The sequence below is a fragment of the Dermacentor variabilis genome, chromosome 11 (genome assembly GCF_050947875.1).
Source record: "Dermacentor variabilis isolate Ectoservices chromosome 11, ASM5094787v1, whole genome shotgun sequence".
Classification (NCBI taxonomy): Eukaryota; Metazoa; Arthropoda; class Arachnida; order Ixodida; family Ixodidae; genus Dermacentor; species Dermacentor variabilis.
This window is the reverse complement of record NC_134578.1, coordinates 101,030,124-101,044,589: the sequence shown is the minus strand read 5'-3', so window position 1 is coordinate 101,044,589 and position 14,466 is coordinate 101,030,124. Positions and strand designations below refer to the sequence as shown.

The window sequence follows — 14,466 nt, the reverse complement described above, 5'->3', positions numbered from 1 at the left end:
TAAAGTAATTTGCAGAAAAAGAAGGAGATCAGGACACATGCAACATTAACCTACTGATGAAGACGTGCTCCCACGGCTTCCGAAGATGCGTCCACCATAACGCTACTGCGAGGGGTCTGTAAAGGGTGATGCAAGAGAGCGGCTTGCGCAAGTGCGGTTTTAACAGTCGCGAAAGCTTGATCAACGACTGTGTCCCAAGCAAGTGCAGTAGACTCAGCTTTCAAAATGAAACGGAAGGCTTCAAGAGGCTGCACCAACTTAGACCATACAGGGATGAAGCGGCGATAAAAAATTGAGCATGAGAAAACGTCGCAAGCCACATGTGGGCTTAGGTGGCGGGCAGTCGATGATGGCTTGACTCTTGTCAGGCAGATGAGTGATGCCATGACTGTTAATGTGAGGTGCGAAAAAATCATCCTCATAACACCAAACTAACATTTGTCAACATTTATGACCAGATAATAATCAAAACTAGAGTGAATACTTAACGTAGATGCGCTTTGGGGGTTTCCGCATCGTTGCTGGCGACGAGGAGACTATCTATGTAGGCAAAACAAAAGGGTAAGCCTCTGATGACTTCGTCAATAAAACACTAACAGGTTCGAGCTAGTGTGCGCAAACTAACAGGCATGCGTAAATACTCAAAAATTATCAAATGGGGTATTAATTGCAGTCTGAAATGGTAGTTGGCTCTAGGAGGATGTGGTGATAAGCTTTCGCATGATCAATTTTCCTATATATTGTTGGGCCGGCTAAAAAAGCACTGCAATCCTGAATATTGGGTATCGGATATGGGACGGCAATAGAGATAACATTCAGTGCGCAATAATTATCACAACTGCCAGTCATAGTTCTTCTTAGGCACCATTTGTAGTTCCGACGAGCACTAGTGTGGTCACTGACAAATAATTTTTAGTTGCGACATATGATCGAATTCGTTGCGGGCAACTCGAAGTTAATCAGGACCGAGTCGGTGGGGGCGGCAGTGAATGAGCGGACCTGTGGTTACAATACAATGAGTTACAAGGGGTTCGGGGGCTGTATTAGTAGGATTGAGAGCAGTAGCGTCTGCTAAAACCGTTGACTGACAGACAAGGTGATGCTCTTAATCAAGCGACAGCGGCTCATGCGCAAAAACAGGTAAAAATGGCTCTAGAAATCAGCCACTAAGACGACATAGCGCACTTCTGCTATTTAAAATAGCCAAGTCAAGCTTCTATTAACACCCAGATCCAGGGTAAGAGACTTCTGTCCGTATGTTGCGATGAAGGAAGATTTGATAGCGCGTATGTGTTTTCACTGCACTGTGACGCCGGCCAGTGTTGGACGCAGGATATATGCTCATTACCGCACCATTGTTTACCAAAATATCATTCCTGTTGTTTGGTCACTTATATTGAAAACGTGGCTTGATGTATGACCATGATCACCCGCTGCTGTTATTGATGACCGGCCTGAGCGTTCCCCGCGTGCCACGAACAGCATGACATACATTGACGAGCCACGCCTCGAAAATGTCTGTGCTAGTAGTACCAGCCCAGTGATTAAAAACGGCGCTAAGGTTGTTGAAACGGCCGTTGAATAAAAGGCGTGCGGGAGGGGCAGGTGTGTTGGATAGGGTCAGTCATTATAGTTACGAGTGTTGCGTATTCCTGACGCAAGTCGGCGACTTTAGGTGCGAGCGTGTTTACTGTTTCGCGAAGGGAATCCACTTCAGGAAGTGGAGAGCTACCGACTGCATTTATGGCTGCCGGAGATGAAGTAGTCCATCATATCGTAAGCCTGTTCGCCGAGTCCCGGCAAGGATTTATGCTTAGCTGCGACGACAGCAATGAGCACGTTCGCTGGAAGACGCAGAAACAACTCACGCAATACGGTCTTGTCCAAGGAGTCTAGTTGGTCAACAATCAGTGTTGCAAGTGACAAAGAAACTGAGTTGTGCGTCACTCACCGAGCCCTTCTTTGTTTAGGAGATGCCGATTAAGCCGAAGCGCAGGCGACACGAGACAGTGAAGAGCCTCTTTGATTGTCGTATGTGGCTTATCCTGATGTGCTTGAATGAGGATGTCGCGTATCTCGGCCATGGCCTGTAGCGGCAAAGCTTTAAGCAGACGTTCGCATTTCCGAAGCTCCGACGTGACGCCATGTTTGCGGAACTTGCTCTCAGTTGTATGAATCATAAGTTGGGATCAGCGAGCCATAGCCCTGATAGCGTAATGGTGGCTGTAGCTCCTATATTTGCCCGTAGAACGTAATTTACCATTCGCAGCGGTAGTCCGAGTGGAGTTGAGATCGTCTGGAGTTTTGGTGCGATCCATTCAATGTTGCGTTCATAGGCCACATCACCAGTAACTGTGGAACCACCAAGCGCAGTTAGGAGTGCGCGGCTTTTATTTGTGCATCCTTTGACTTTAGCTAATCCATTGTTTCTAGCTGCTCTTCCTCATCTCTTAAGCGGTATCCCACTACTCGCTAATGTCTAGAACCGGCGACGCGCCACAAGAAGAAAAGTTGGCCACAGGTACATTCATCAGTCGTAAACAGTTGCGTGACGTCTCGTACGTCATCGCTGAATGGGTGGCTGATAACCCCCGTTCACGCAGGACGCAAGTAGTACACGCTGCATGTTTGAAACTCTACCAACAACATACACTGGCTTGCCCAAGTTCAGTGGACAAGTCAATCGTCCATGTCGTTTCTTTCATTTGATATTTATTTGCTTGTTTAGTTATTTTCGTTACCCTCAATCTCCGAGCTATTGCAGAGGGGAGTAGGTGACAACATATAAACAAAGAGCAGAATTAAACTTGTAGCACTGTGAAGTATTAGCGACTTCACAGTGCTACAAGCGATTAGTATTAATGTAAAAGTGAAATAAGATAACAGAATAGTACAGACATAAACATAACTGAACTGAACAGAAATAAACATAAACAGAAATACCTTTTTACACAAGACGCAGGCTGAAGGTATTTACTTGTCTGCCGCCTAATACAATAATTTTATTGCGAAAACATTATGCGGACCATTACGCGAAATTCCAGCTTTATTGTGGACGGCGTGACCAGGCGATGGTATATTAAATGGCCGACGGCACAAAAAGTAAGAAGGTGTCAAAAACGTATGGATTGGCGTCATGTTTCTCAGGCAGAGCAGCACTTCGCAAACTCGCAGACAGCGACAACTTCATAGCACACTCAGGCGCGAAAGCCCGAATGCCGCCACTTCGTGACTCTATCTCAGTTGCTCCAATACCTCGTAACATGCATGCAACATACCACAAATATATAAGACAAGCTTGGGTTAGAGCACTTAGCAAGAAATACTCAAAGAACCCCAACACGAGACATACAGATGCGGCAAAATACCCAGGTAGAAGAGCATACGTAATTACCGTGACCAACAACCAAGAGAAGGAGCTAATCGCTGCCACCATACCGGCCAGAAATCCAGAAACGGCAGAGGAAGCGGCCATCGTCCTCGGCATCGCCACATGCAAAGACACAGCAGTCATCTTGAGAGACTCTCAAACTACATGTAGAAACATACAAAAACGGCGAATATTTCCCTCAGGAGTGAAGATTCCTAAAGAAATAACAAGACGCCAAGAATTACCAGAAACCTACGTCGCATGGACCCCAGGCCACGAACACCTGGCCGGAAACGAAGCAGCACATGCTGTCGCCCAAGAGCATACCAGCCGGGATTTCCTGCCGCATGGTCTCCGGAAAGCGACGAAGGTGCAGGACATTCTCATCTTCTACGCCGTAATATTGCAACATTACCGACTGGAAAGAAGACGGTATACTCTACCACATCCAATATTAAGCTAGGTTGAAGCCACCACCCTCCGCAGACTTCAAACGAATACGTATATCCACGGAATCATCATGCACCGAATGCACCCACCAAATTCGCATGCCTATGCCGATATTGTGATGTACGAGACACCCTCCAACACACGGTGTTGGTGTGCCCACACCGCGAGAAAAACAGTCAAGATGATGCCTCAGAACCGCTACAAGCGATCGAAGAAACGTGGCAGGCAATGTTAAAGGCACAGAGCCTGGAAGATCAGCGAAGTCTGGTGGACCGGGCACGGGCTGCGGCATTAGCGAATGGTCTTCTGGACTAAGAGAGCCGCCCACCTAGGACGAGCAAAGAACACTTTCTCGTTGTTTCTTACAATAATCGTTCATTCCTCCTCCTGCCTTAGACAAAGGGAAGCAACGGCTTTAGAAAAGGAAATTGGATACGTTATATCTACGTTGGAGTCAAAACTGGGCCTCCAGGGGTGAGTCTACCACGGTTCTCCATGACTAAACGTGTGTCCACTGTGCCGATGACTGCACACGTCACGCCGCAGCCATCTAGCTGAAAAAAGGTTTCACCAAAGTACACCTAATTAATTCCGCATCACCGCGCGTAGGCAGTCTTAAGTGTCTCTGTTGTATTTTTGTTAATACACGGCCTCATATATTGTCACCTTAATTTTCCAGGTGCTATACATGGAGTGTCAAATCTACAACACGTGCATTCCCCTGGCTGAAGAACATAACTGGCAACCGGTAGGCGCTCGCACTTATTTTTATATTTTTTTCATTTATTCACGGCTGTCACAATGGAATTAATGTGAATGGCCGGTGGCATTCTTGGTGCCCGCGGACACAGGAACAGTACCGAATGAAGCAACGAAATACAGGTACGGAAGTTATGGATCATACGTAGCATTTGTACGCTTATATGCACCTCAGTTGGTCAAGGTGTCGTTGCGTCAAGGATGGCTGCGAAATGATTCGACACTTGTATGTTCACTTTGGAAGCGTGTTATGAAGGCAGTTACGAAGCGTTGATTTGTTGGAACACTGTTCCTTGTGCACGCCAATTCTATTAATAGGGTTTATACCTAGAGCGAATTATTATATTTTAGAGATACGTAGGAGTTTATCGAAGCAAACAGTTGGTATATAAGCGTGACGAGCTATAACAATTGTTGAAACCATCGTGCATTAAGTAAGCATAAATATTTTATTAAATAAAAAATTCAAGGACGATTACGGTGCTCCCTTATGCGAAAATTTTACGGAGACGTGTACGTGTTTCAATTCACAACATATTTCCTGGCATTGCCAAGGCAGCATATGCTATCCGCTGCGGCGTTTTTTCTCCACGTCCGAGGAGTGGTTCAGGATGACCTTAATGAACTCACGTATGAATTATAAAAAAAAGAACGTTTCACACTCGTGCTTTATAAAATGAGGCGCAAAGAGCGGTGACGATTTCGTTATCGCAGTCCGGAATTTAGTTGTACTGGCACCCTCACGACTGGCACGACCCAGCAGAGAGAAGAGAGGCCTGTTTATTTCCAAGAACAGTACGTTACTTTCCCGCAACGGTAGCTTACTGTGCCACTGAGGTAGTTTGATGATGCTGCTGTTCTGTGCATACGCATACGCCGTCACGCGGTATTTTTTGTATTTGGCGGGATTTTTTTATTAGCCGGAAAATGTAAACACGCAATGCCTAAGTTGGAGGAAATAATTTCTTACGTCTAAAAATTTTCAACAACAACCCATCCTTTACTTTGTGGTCATTAGTGCCGCTAAAAATGCTTGGAGCGCGCTGTGACAACACGCAGGAAACGATGAACCTAGGAGCATTCTCTGATGTATGTCTCACTACGTTAGGCCGGCATTGTGGGAGTTGTCGACAGAGCCCTCTTTCGGATGCCCAGCATTCTACGTCTACTCAGTCATCATCATCATCATCAGCCTGGTTACGCCCACTGCAGGGCAAAGGCCTCTCCCATACTTCTCCAACAACCCCGGTCATGTACTAATTATGGCCATGCCGTCCCTGCAAACTTCTTAATCTCATCCGCCCACCTGACTTTCTGCTGCCCCCTGCTACGCTTCCCTTCCCTTGGGATCCAGTCCGTAACCCTTAATGACCATCGGTTATCTTCCCTCCTCATTACATGTCCTGCCCATGCCCATTTCTTTTTCTTGATTTCAACTAAGATGTCATTAACTCGCGTTTGTTCCCTCACCCAATCTGCTCTTTTCTTATCGCTTAACGTTACACCTATCATTCTTCTTTCCATAGCTCGTTGTGTCGTCCTCAATTTGAGTAGAACCCGTTTCGTAATTTGAGTAGAACCCTTTTCTACTCAGTACTTCCACCAAATTATATGAGGAATTTAGCTTTCCTGGCTCAAGTGAGAGATATACACAATCGTAATACCAGCAGTCCTATATAGGTCCTGGAACCAACAGGAAGCAGAGTTTAAGATTCGCGCTAACAAATAAGCAGTACTCACAGAGCGTATTTCGAGTTTAACCTTCGATATTCACACGTGTATTTGTGTATCTTTATCGGGCGATTATGTTTAACCACCTAACAAATGTTATCGCACAGCGCAGGACGCGCCCTCATGTACCGAAAGTTTCTCGAAAGTTGTCGATGGTTCCATCCGCTGTCTGTTGTCACGGAACCTTGCGTAATCTGATTTCATAGCGCGACACGCATAGTGTAGCACTTCCTGGAAGACACGTGGACACCAGCGATCACTCTGGAACCTTCGATGACTGATGTATAAAGGTGGACGCGCTTGACCCGCAGATCAGATTTCGACGATCGCCGACTGTGTTCACCGCTATCGTTATGCCTTAAGGGTAGCCTGCTTTTGTGGGCACAGGTTCGCTCAATAAAACGCTTGTTTCTTCATTCCCAGTTTTGTTGCTGTCTTTACCTCCACTGCTACGTTACAATATATACAGTTATGTATATCTTTTTCACTACAATATATATATATATATATATATATATATATATATATATATATATATATATATATATATATATATATATATATATATATGTGTGTGTGTGTGTGCGTGTGTGTGTGTGTATATATATATATATATATATATATATATATATATGTGTGTGTGTGTGTGTGAGTGTGTATGCATATAACCATATCATGAGAAGCCAACAAAGGCACAAAGAGCAACATACGGGAAATTGGACTTACTACACGAATTAAAAGACGAATTAATGGCAATGGAAGTAGAGAAAAAACAACTTGCGGCAGATTGGGAACAATCCCACCTCTTCGTATTAAGCATGACATGCTCCACCCAATTGAGCTACCGCGGAGCAGCTTTCTCCTTCACTTTCTTGGGCATTTATCTTTTACTGCTAGAACTATCCTTGCGGGTGTTGGCCAGCACCACCACTCTCAAACCTTGGCGGAGGATCCTTTCTTGCGCAGGCGACACGAGTACGTGATCTTTTTCGGTGAAGACAACTGGTCACTAAACCCACACATACAACCTAAAGGTATCGATGTTGCCGGATTCGAGACCCCGGTTACTTAATGAAGGCTCGTTAATGTGTAGCATCGTAACGTCGCATTGTCACATGACGTCAGCACTTGGTCATGTGACCTTACAGTTAGTGTCTTACTTGGTCGCCTCACTATGTCACATAACATCGTCGCTTGGTCATGCGCTCAAATCCGGCAAAGATAATTTTGAGGGTGGGTCACCCAAATTTTTGAATTTAGTCGTCTATATTGGCAGTGGAGCACATTGGTGTTGGGCGTGGATCAACTCAATTTCGGAATAGAGCAAAGTCAATTTACAGGGTGCGCCACACAAATCTCTAGTAGGGCTATGTATATTTTGGGAGTGGCTCACGCCTTTTTTGAACGTGGATTAACTAAATATTCCACTTGAGCAGTCAGTTTTTTGGATGTGGGAAAGCTCGGTTGGTAATGACATTGAAACCTGATGTGACCACTTGCTCACGTCGGATGTTAACGCTGCACACCGGATTTACCATTTCATGGGGCATATAATGCTTTCACATTACCATTACAACAAAAAATATTCCTGAGGAAGTGGTTTTACACGACAGAACCAATATTATTTGATGTTGCAGGAACAAATACAACCTTTTTGACCAGGCAACAGCTATTATATATAAATATTTATAACACAGACATCCTACTCATCATTAAGAAAGAGCAAAAATTGGCCAACATCGCACTAATAATAATGATCTAGATATAGATACCATTTATTTGAGCGCTTAGGTGACACTGGCGTCGAAAATTTGTTTGTCTGTTAAGCACTGTGAGGTTGACTGTGCACATCAGTGATCTGATTAGAACACATATGACAATACACTAAGCCAATGGCTCAGAGGTGCGCTGAAACGCCATGTCAAATTTGCTTTGTGCTCTGTGATGAAAAAAGTTAAAACTATATTTCACGTCGTCAAGGTGGGTGGCGCATATGCGCATGGGTCTTGTAACGCATTCAAAGCTATTGGCCCTCCGTGCGTCTAGACACTTATCCTGCCCGCATTGCAGATTGCCTTCAAAATAGCTCTCGCGCTGTCGCGCGCTACGCAGGAGGCGTCAGAGTACAACGCTCCCACAACTCCCGCCTTCCTCTCCCCTCTCCCCGGTGCCTTCCATACGACGGAAGACGGCCTGCTTCCTCCTCGATTTCCTCCCTTGCGAGTGCGAGATTGAGCAGTCATCATCGGCTCATCGTCCCATGCTCTCACTTGCACATGCAGCTTATAGAACATGACGCGCGATTATGCTGATATCACGAGAAAAAACCCGGTACGTACATACCGCCCGCAGAACCCGTAGCGACTGCCACAGGAAGTCAACCCAGCGACCGAGGGCGCCTCCTCCTGCTCTCCTCTTCCGCGTCGCTTCGCTCAACGTCACCTACGTTGCTTCACAGCGCGCTTGGCGCGTGATTCCGTTCTCTTCCCTTACAGGCGCATTCTTCCTCCGCCGCTCTCTTAACTCGGGGATTTACACAAACCTTCACCGATTTCACAGGAGGGCCACGTACATTTGCGCGTAAAATGGCAAGACCTGAGCAAATGCTTCAGTAACATCTCATTGTATTATTGAAACAATAGCAGTAGTATTTTGCGAGTCTCACAATGCAGGGTACATGAAAAGCAGGCACCAACATCAAAACGGTAGATAGCTCTGGCGTATGCATAGAATGCCCCATCGCTGTTTTGAGGCAGATTTCTTTAAGTGTTGTTCAGCCTTTAAGTAGAGAACCTTGTTTTAACAACGCGAGCCAAGGCAGTCGGACATGATGGGAAGCGATCAAGGCCATGTGTGAACACTCCAGAATGTCCTATACAAAGCTACGTGGCAGAAAACTTTATTTCAGAAAAAATCAAATTTCTATGCAGCTTGTACTATTACTTACTAAAAATGTTTATCTGAATGATGTTCGCATGTACTAGTGTAGGCTGAAAATGCGAATACCTGGCTGGGTTGTGAGGCTGCGGATAATTATTCTTTTTTGATCCCATGGTCCCTAAACTTATGTCGTGGATTGTATATAGAGTACACATAATATCGGAATCAATAAAGCAAGCGTAACACCACAAGAGAGCCGGCATGGCGACATTTCTTGAGCATAGCAGGGATTGTGACGGCATGACGAAGGCCTCGGTGTACCTTAAGTGGGTGGGGGAGTAGTCTACCCTAAAATGAAACACAATACTGCAGTGCGCTCTGTTTTAAGTTGGTATAGGCGCCTTCCGTAACCCCGGAACACTGTTGAACCTGAAGGTGCGGAACGCAGCGAAGTATGCTATAGCACCGGTGTAATGACTACAAAGAATCCTTTCTCGAGGCATGTGAAATAGTTGTCGCGCCGGAGATGCTGAACGGAGATGAACACTCACAAAAAAAGCAGCACCTGGGTGGCGCTGATAATCTACCGATCTATAAAAATCATTATCTTTAAAAATAAGCGTGACCATAATGCTCTTCATGTTGGCTCTGCCACAATGCAGTAAATTTTGAGCGCCAACCATAAATAGTCGAATAATCGTTAGGTCCACTCAGCGACAGGCTCAGGTTCAGTAGCTGGGCCTACTGATGGTTCAAGCTACCTGTGAACATCTGCATATACGCATACTTGGGTCACGTTGATTCTAAATAGATAAGCAGTGTATGAAGTCAGCGTAATCGTTAAAGTGACTTGATTATGGGCAATGGTCAAGGAAGCTGACGCCTATGTTCCTTAATGACAATTTCTTTGTGAAAGTTAAGGACAGTGGCATTTTAAGAGCGAATATCGATCTCTCTGTGCGGAGGACCTAGTGGCGTTTATCTGAAACCAGTCACTACAGGTCTTGAATATCTGCCTTGGCCTAATTGAAAGCTGTTGAATGCCAGCATGAATGACCATTTGGAAAGTTTGAAGCTTTAAATAGGCCCAATATTACAACCTCAAAGCAGAACGTAACATTTAGTGCGGTAGTACACAAAAAGAGGTTAAACAAAGGCTACGGCCACGTTATAGAATCTGGATTCTGAGTGTTTATGCGCGAACAAAGAGAAGTGCTACAGCAACAGGTCTGCGCCTGTATTTACCACAGGTACTGTACCAGCAAGCAACGTCTGTTACACGTTTTAAACTACTATATAGTTAAATCTTATCAGACTCCAGCCATTACATTTAGTGAACTGCCACCTGACAATCTATTGGGGCGTCTAGACACTCTTTGAACGGCAGCCTTTTAAAGCGAAGCTGTATACCACTGCCGTCCAAGGAAATTTTTCGTGTCGTTCTGGTAAGCAAAAAATTCCCCATACGTGGGCCGATCCCCGAGATTGTGCAATGCTGGGCCGACCCGCGGTGGAGGTGAAGCAGGCGTTAAGCACTCCCCATATGCGGGCTGGGGCGCTATAACGTAAAGCTATTCCAAGCTTTTCTATTCCTATTCTGCAATCAGCCCTCCGCGATTGGTCAAAAGGTTTTTTGGACCGCCCCCTCTTCTCCTGTCCGTCACGCGACGTCACGAAAACGGCCATAGCTCCCCGTTTGATATCACGTGTACACAATGATTATGCGTGATTGGACCGAACAAAAGAAAAAAAATGTTAAAAATAACGTACAGCGCGAAGGACAAGGACAGCAATAGACGACATACACAGCGCTGACTTCCAACAATATTGTATTGTGTTGCCACATCGTGTGTATATATACAAGAAGAGGCATGGGCGGAGAAAATGTACGATAGTCACATGGGGTGTTCTGACAGCAGTCATTGAACTAAAAACATGGTCACCTGAACAAATAAAGAATATATGAAATATAAGCATTACGCTTTCTATCTGTTTAGATACGAGACTTCACCAGGGGTCAGCGCGATTGAGGGCGCACTAATGCAAATACTACCAAGTTTTCTGATGAGATCAGCTTCCACAATTTCCCGGGTGAGCTGAGAGCTGTGTCTCGCTAAAACTTCAGTATCTTCAAAGAATTGCACGCCGCCGCACTCCCGGCAATGGATGCCCGAGTGGCCTTGTACAGTGCTGCGGACGTTGTTACGATGCTCTCTTAGTAGGTCGTTTAAGCACCTGCCTGTCTGTCCTATATATTTACTGCCGCCAGACAGGATAATTCGGTAGACTACATTCGTTGTGCACGTCACAAACCGTTTTCTGTGCCCGACAGAACAACAACTCTGATGCAATTTAGGCGCGTTTACACGCTTACAGAGTCTTGCCACTTTTTCCGGGGCTGAGAAAACGACTGGGATTCCTGCACGCTGCCCAATTTTCTTTAGATTATGGGATACATCAGGCACATACGGCAGCACTGCAAACCTGCGTCTTTCAGCCCGCTAGTTCCCTGATTGAGCGGTATCATCACGTTTTGTGCGCCTCAGAAGCTGTTCCGCTATGGCTGAAATTAAGGACAAAGGGTAACCAGCCCAAAAAAGGCGATCAACGTGAGCAGCAAGACTAAGTTGCATCTGGTGTGGGCACGATTTATTGAGGCTGTTAACGAGACATAACTTTATAATACTTCGTTTAACGAGTTTTGAGTGTGCGGAGTTAAAGGGAAAGAGTGGCTTCTTACTTCTCGGTTCAAAGCACCAGCACACATGTTTGTTAGCAAGGCTCAGCCTGAGATCTAGAAAGTGCAAGGAATCATCCATGGGGACCTCATGCGCAAGGTCTAGAGGCTCCAGCTCTTTCTTAAAGATCTCCAAGACTTCAGAAACAGCAGGCTCAAAAGCGGGATTAGTGCAATCAATAAATATCAGGTAGTCGTCCACAAACCCTCACACCTTGACAACAGGGGACGCGGCTAGGTGACCATGGATATTGCGATCATGATGAGCTAGATAAATATTACTTAGTACGGGCGCCAGACATGATGCTATACAAACACCATTCCTTTGTATGTAATTTAGTTCATTCCATGAGATGTATGTTGATTTCAAGTAGAAGGTGAGCAATTCAAGAAAGCCGCTAACAGAAACACCTGCAGCATCCTAAAAGCCAACTGATCCAAAGTCATCAAAGCATTCTCCAACAACCAGAAGCAACTTGTCATGCGGAAGTGAATAGTACAGAGCTTTAACGTCGATCGAGAACATCTTGAGTCCCTCTTCGTTCTCTTTTAAAAAAACTAATAACTTCACCAGAATGTCTAACGAGAAAAGGATCGCCAATGATGTGAAGGTTTCGTTTATCTTGCAAAAACAAGCCAACAGCTTTCTGCCAAGTCGCTGCTTCAGTTACGATAACCCGCAGAGGGCAGTCATTCTTATGCGTCTTAGCTGAGATGAAAATGTCTAGGCTTAGCTTTTTAGTTTTTTCTATCACTTTTGCTAGCTTGTCAAGGCTAAGAGATTTGCATAGTTTTTTTGCTTACAATTTCACGTTTGCAAGGGAAACACTGTCATCACCTTTGAAAACTGAATCAATGGCAACGGTGGCCTTCGCATTGAAGTCACCCAAAGGCATGACAGCAAAGCCACCTTCTTTGTCAGAGGGTAAAAGTGATAACGAGTTCGCTTTCAGAAACGATGTAACATATCTGATCGGGAGAACCTTTGTGGAAGGTTTGCAAGGCGTTAAAACATCAATACCTTCCGCAACACACCTTTCAGATTCCGTGTCCGGGGCACGTCCAGCAACTTGCCTAACAAGGGTGAGAAGTTCGTGTGGCGATTTTCGAGGTTCCACGGCAAACTTAGGTCCAAGGGCTAACACATGCTGCAGCTTTTCTGGAAGCGTCACATCTCCAATACGGTGCACATTGTTCCTCGGCAGGGGTTTCTTCTTTGGAGTAATGGCGCGTAGTTGTAGAAGCGCATGTTGCCAGAGATTTTCAGCATTTCTGTCGACGATAGCAGACAACTCACGCCACTTTTTCTTTGCCGTAGACGGTCTGTCAGAACTGTGAAGTTGAAGAAAGAAGACGCTTGTCTTGGGCTGGTTACCCTTTGTCCTTAATTTCAGCCATAGCGGAACAGCTTCTGAGGCGCACAAAACGGGATGATCCCGCTCAATCAGGGAACCAGCGGGCTGAAAGACGCAGGTTTGCAGTGCTGCCATATGTGCATGATGTATCCCATAGGCTAAAGAAAATTGGGCAGCGTGCAGGAATCACAGTCGTTTTCTCAGCCCCGAAAATATTGGCAAGGCTCTGTAAGCGTGTAAACGCGCCTAAATCGCATCAGGGTTGTTGTTCTGTCGGGCACAGAAAACGGTTTGTGACGTGCACAACGAATGTAGTCTACCAAATTCCCCTGTCTGGCGGCAGTAAATATATAGGACAGACAGGCAGGTGCTTAAACGATCTACTAGGAGAGCATTGTAACAACGTCCGCAGCACTGTACAAGGCCACTTGGGCATCCATTGCCGGGAGTGCGGCGGCGTGCAATTCTTTGAAGATACTGAAGTTTTAGCGAGACACAGCTCTCAGCATACCCGGGAAATTGTGGAAGCTGATTTCATCAGAAAGCTTGGTAGTATTTGCGTTAGTGCGCCCTCAATCGCACTGACCCCTGGTGAAGTCTCGTATCTAAACAGATAGAAATCGTAATGCTTATATTTTTTATATTTTCTCATTTTTTCAGGTGGACCATGTTCTTAGTTCAGTGACTGCTGTTAGAAAACCCCATGTGACTGTCGTACATTTTCTGCGCATGCCTCTTCTTGTATATATACAAACGATGTGGCAACACAATACAACATTGTTGGAGTCAGCGCTGTGTATGTCGTCTATCGCTGTCCTTGTCCTTCTCGCTGTACGTTATTTTGATCATGAATTACCAACTAGCCCAAGCAACCACCCTAGGTAACTACATAAAAAAAGTTATTTCTGATTCGACGCCTCTTTCTCCATTAACCGTGGGGTATTGGTAAAAATTTCTCGGGCTGCACCCAATTCACCTGCCTGTCACGCTACGTCATAAAACCGCGAAAACTCTGTGCGTCAATGGGACGTGTAGGCTTAAAAAATGCAATATTATGCCGAACAAAACCGAACTTTTTTCTGAATAGCCGCAGGCTGCCCCGTTCCGAAAGGAATAAAAGATGGGTGCTGCCGATCGCTCTGGCACTGGCTACTCGCACGTTCTGGAGAGCATGGGTTTATTTG

At 45.5% G+C, this 14,466-nt stretch overlaps 1 protein-coding gene across 3 annotated transcripts in view; it reads left to right on the top strand.

Moving 5' to 3' along the window:
- The window catches only part of LOC142564915 (uncharacterized), a 42,212-nt gene that overhangs the window by 14,920 nt on the left and 12,826 nt on the right, over window positions 1-14,466 (top strand). For all 3 annotated transcript variants that reach the window (XM_075676116.1, XM_075676115.1, XM_075676118.1), the window contains exon 4: window positions 4,500-4,568. In XM_075676116.1, coding sequence (XP_075532231.1) covers window positions 4,500-4,568 — 69 coding nt within the window. The remainder of the gene's footprint in view (window positions 1-4,499; window positions 4,569-14,466) is intronic.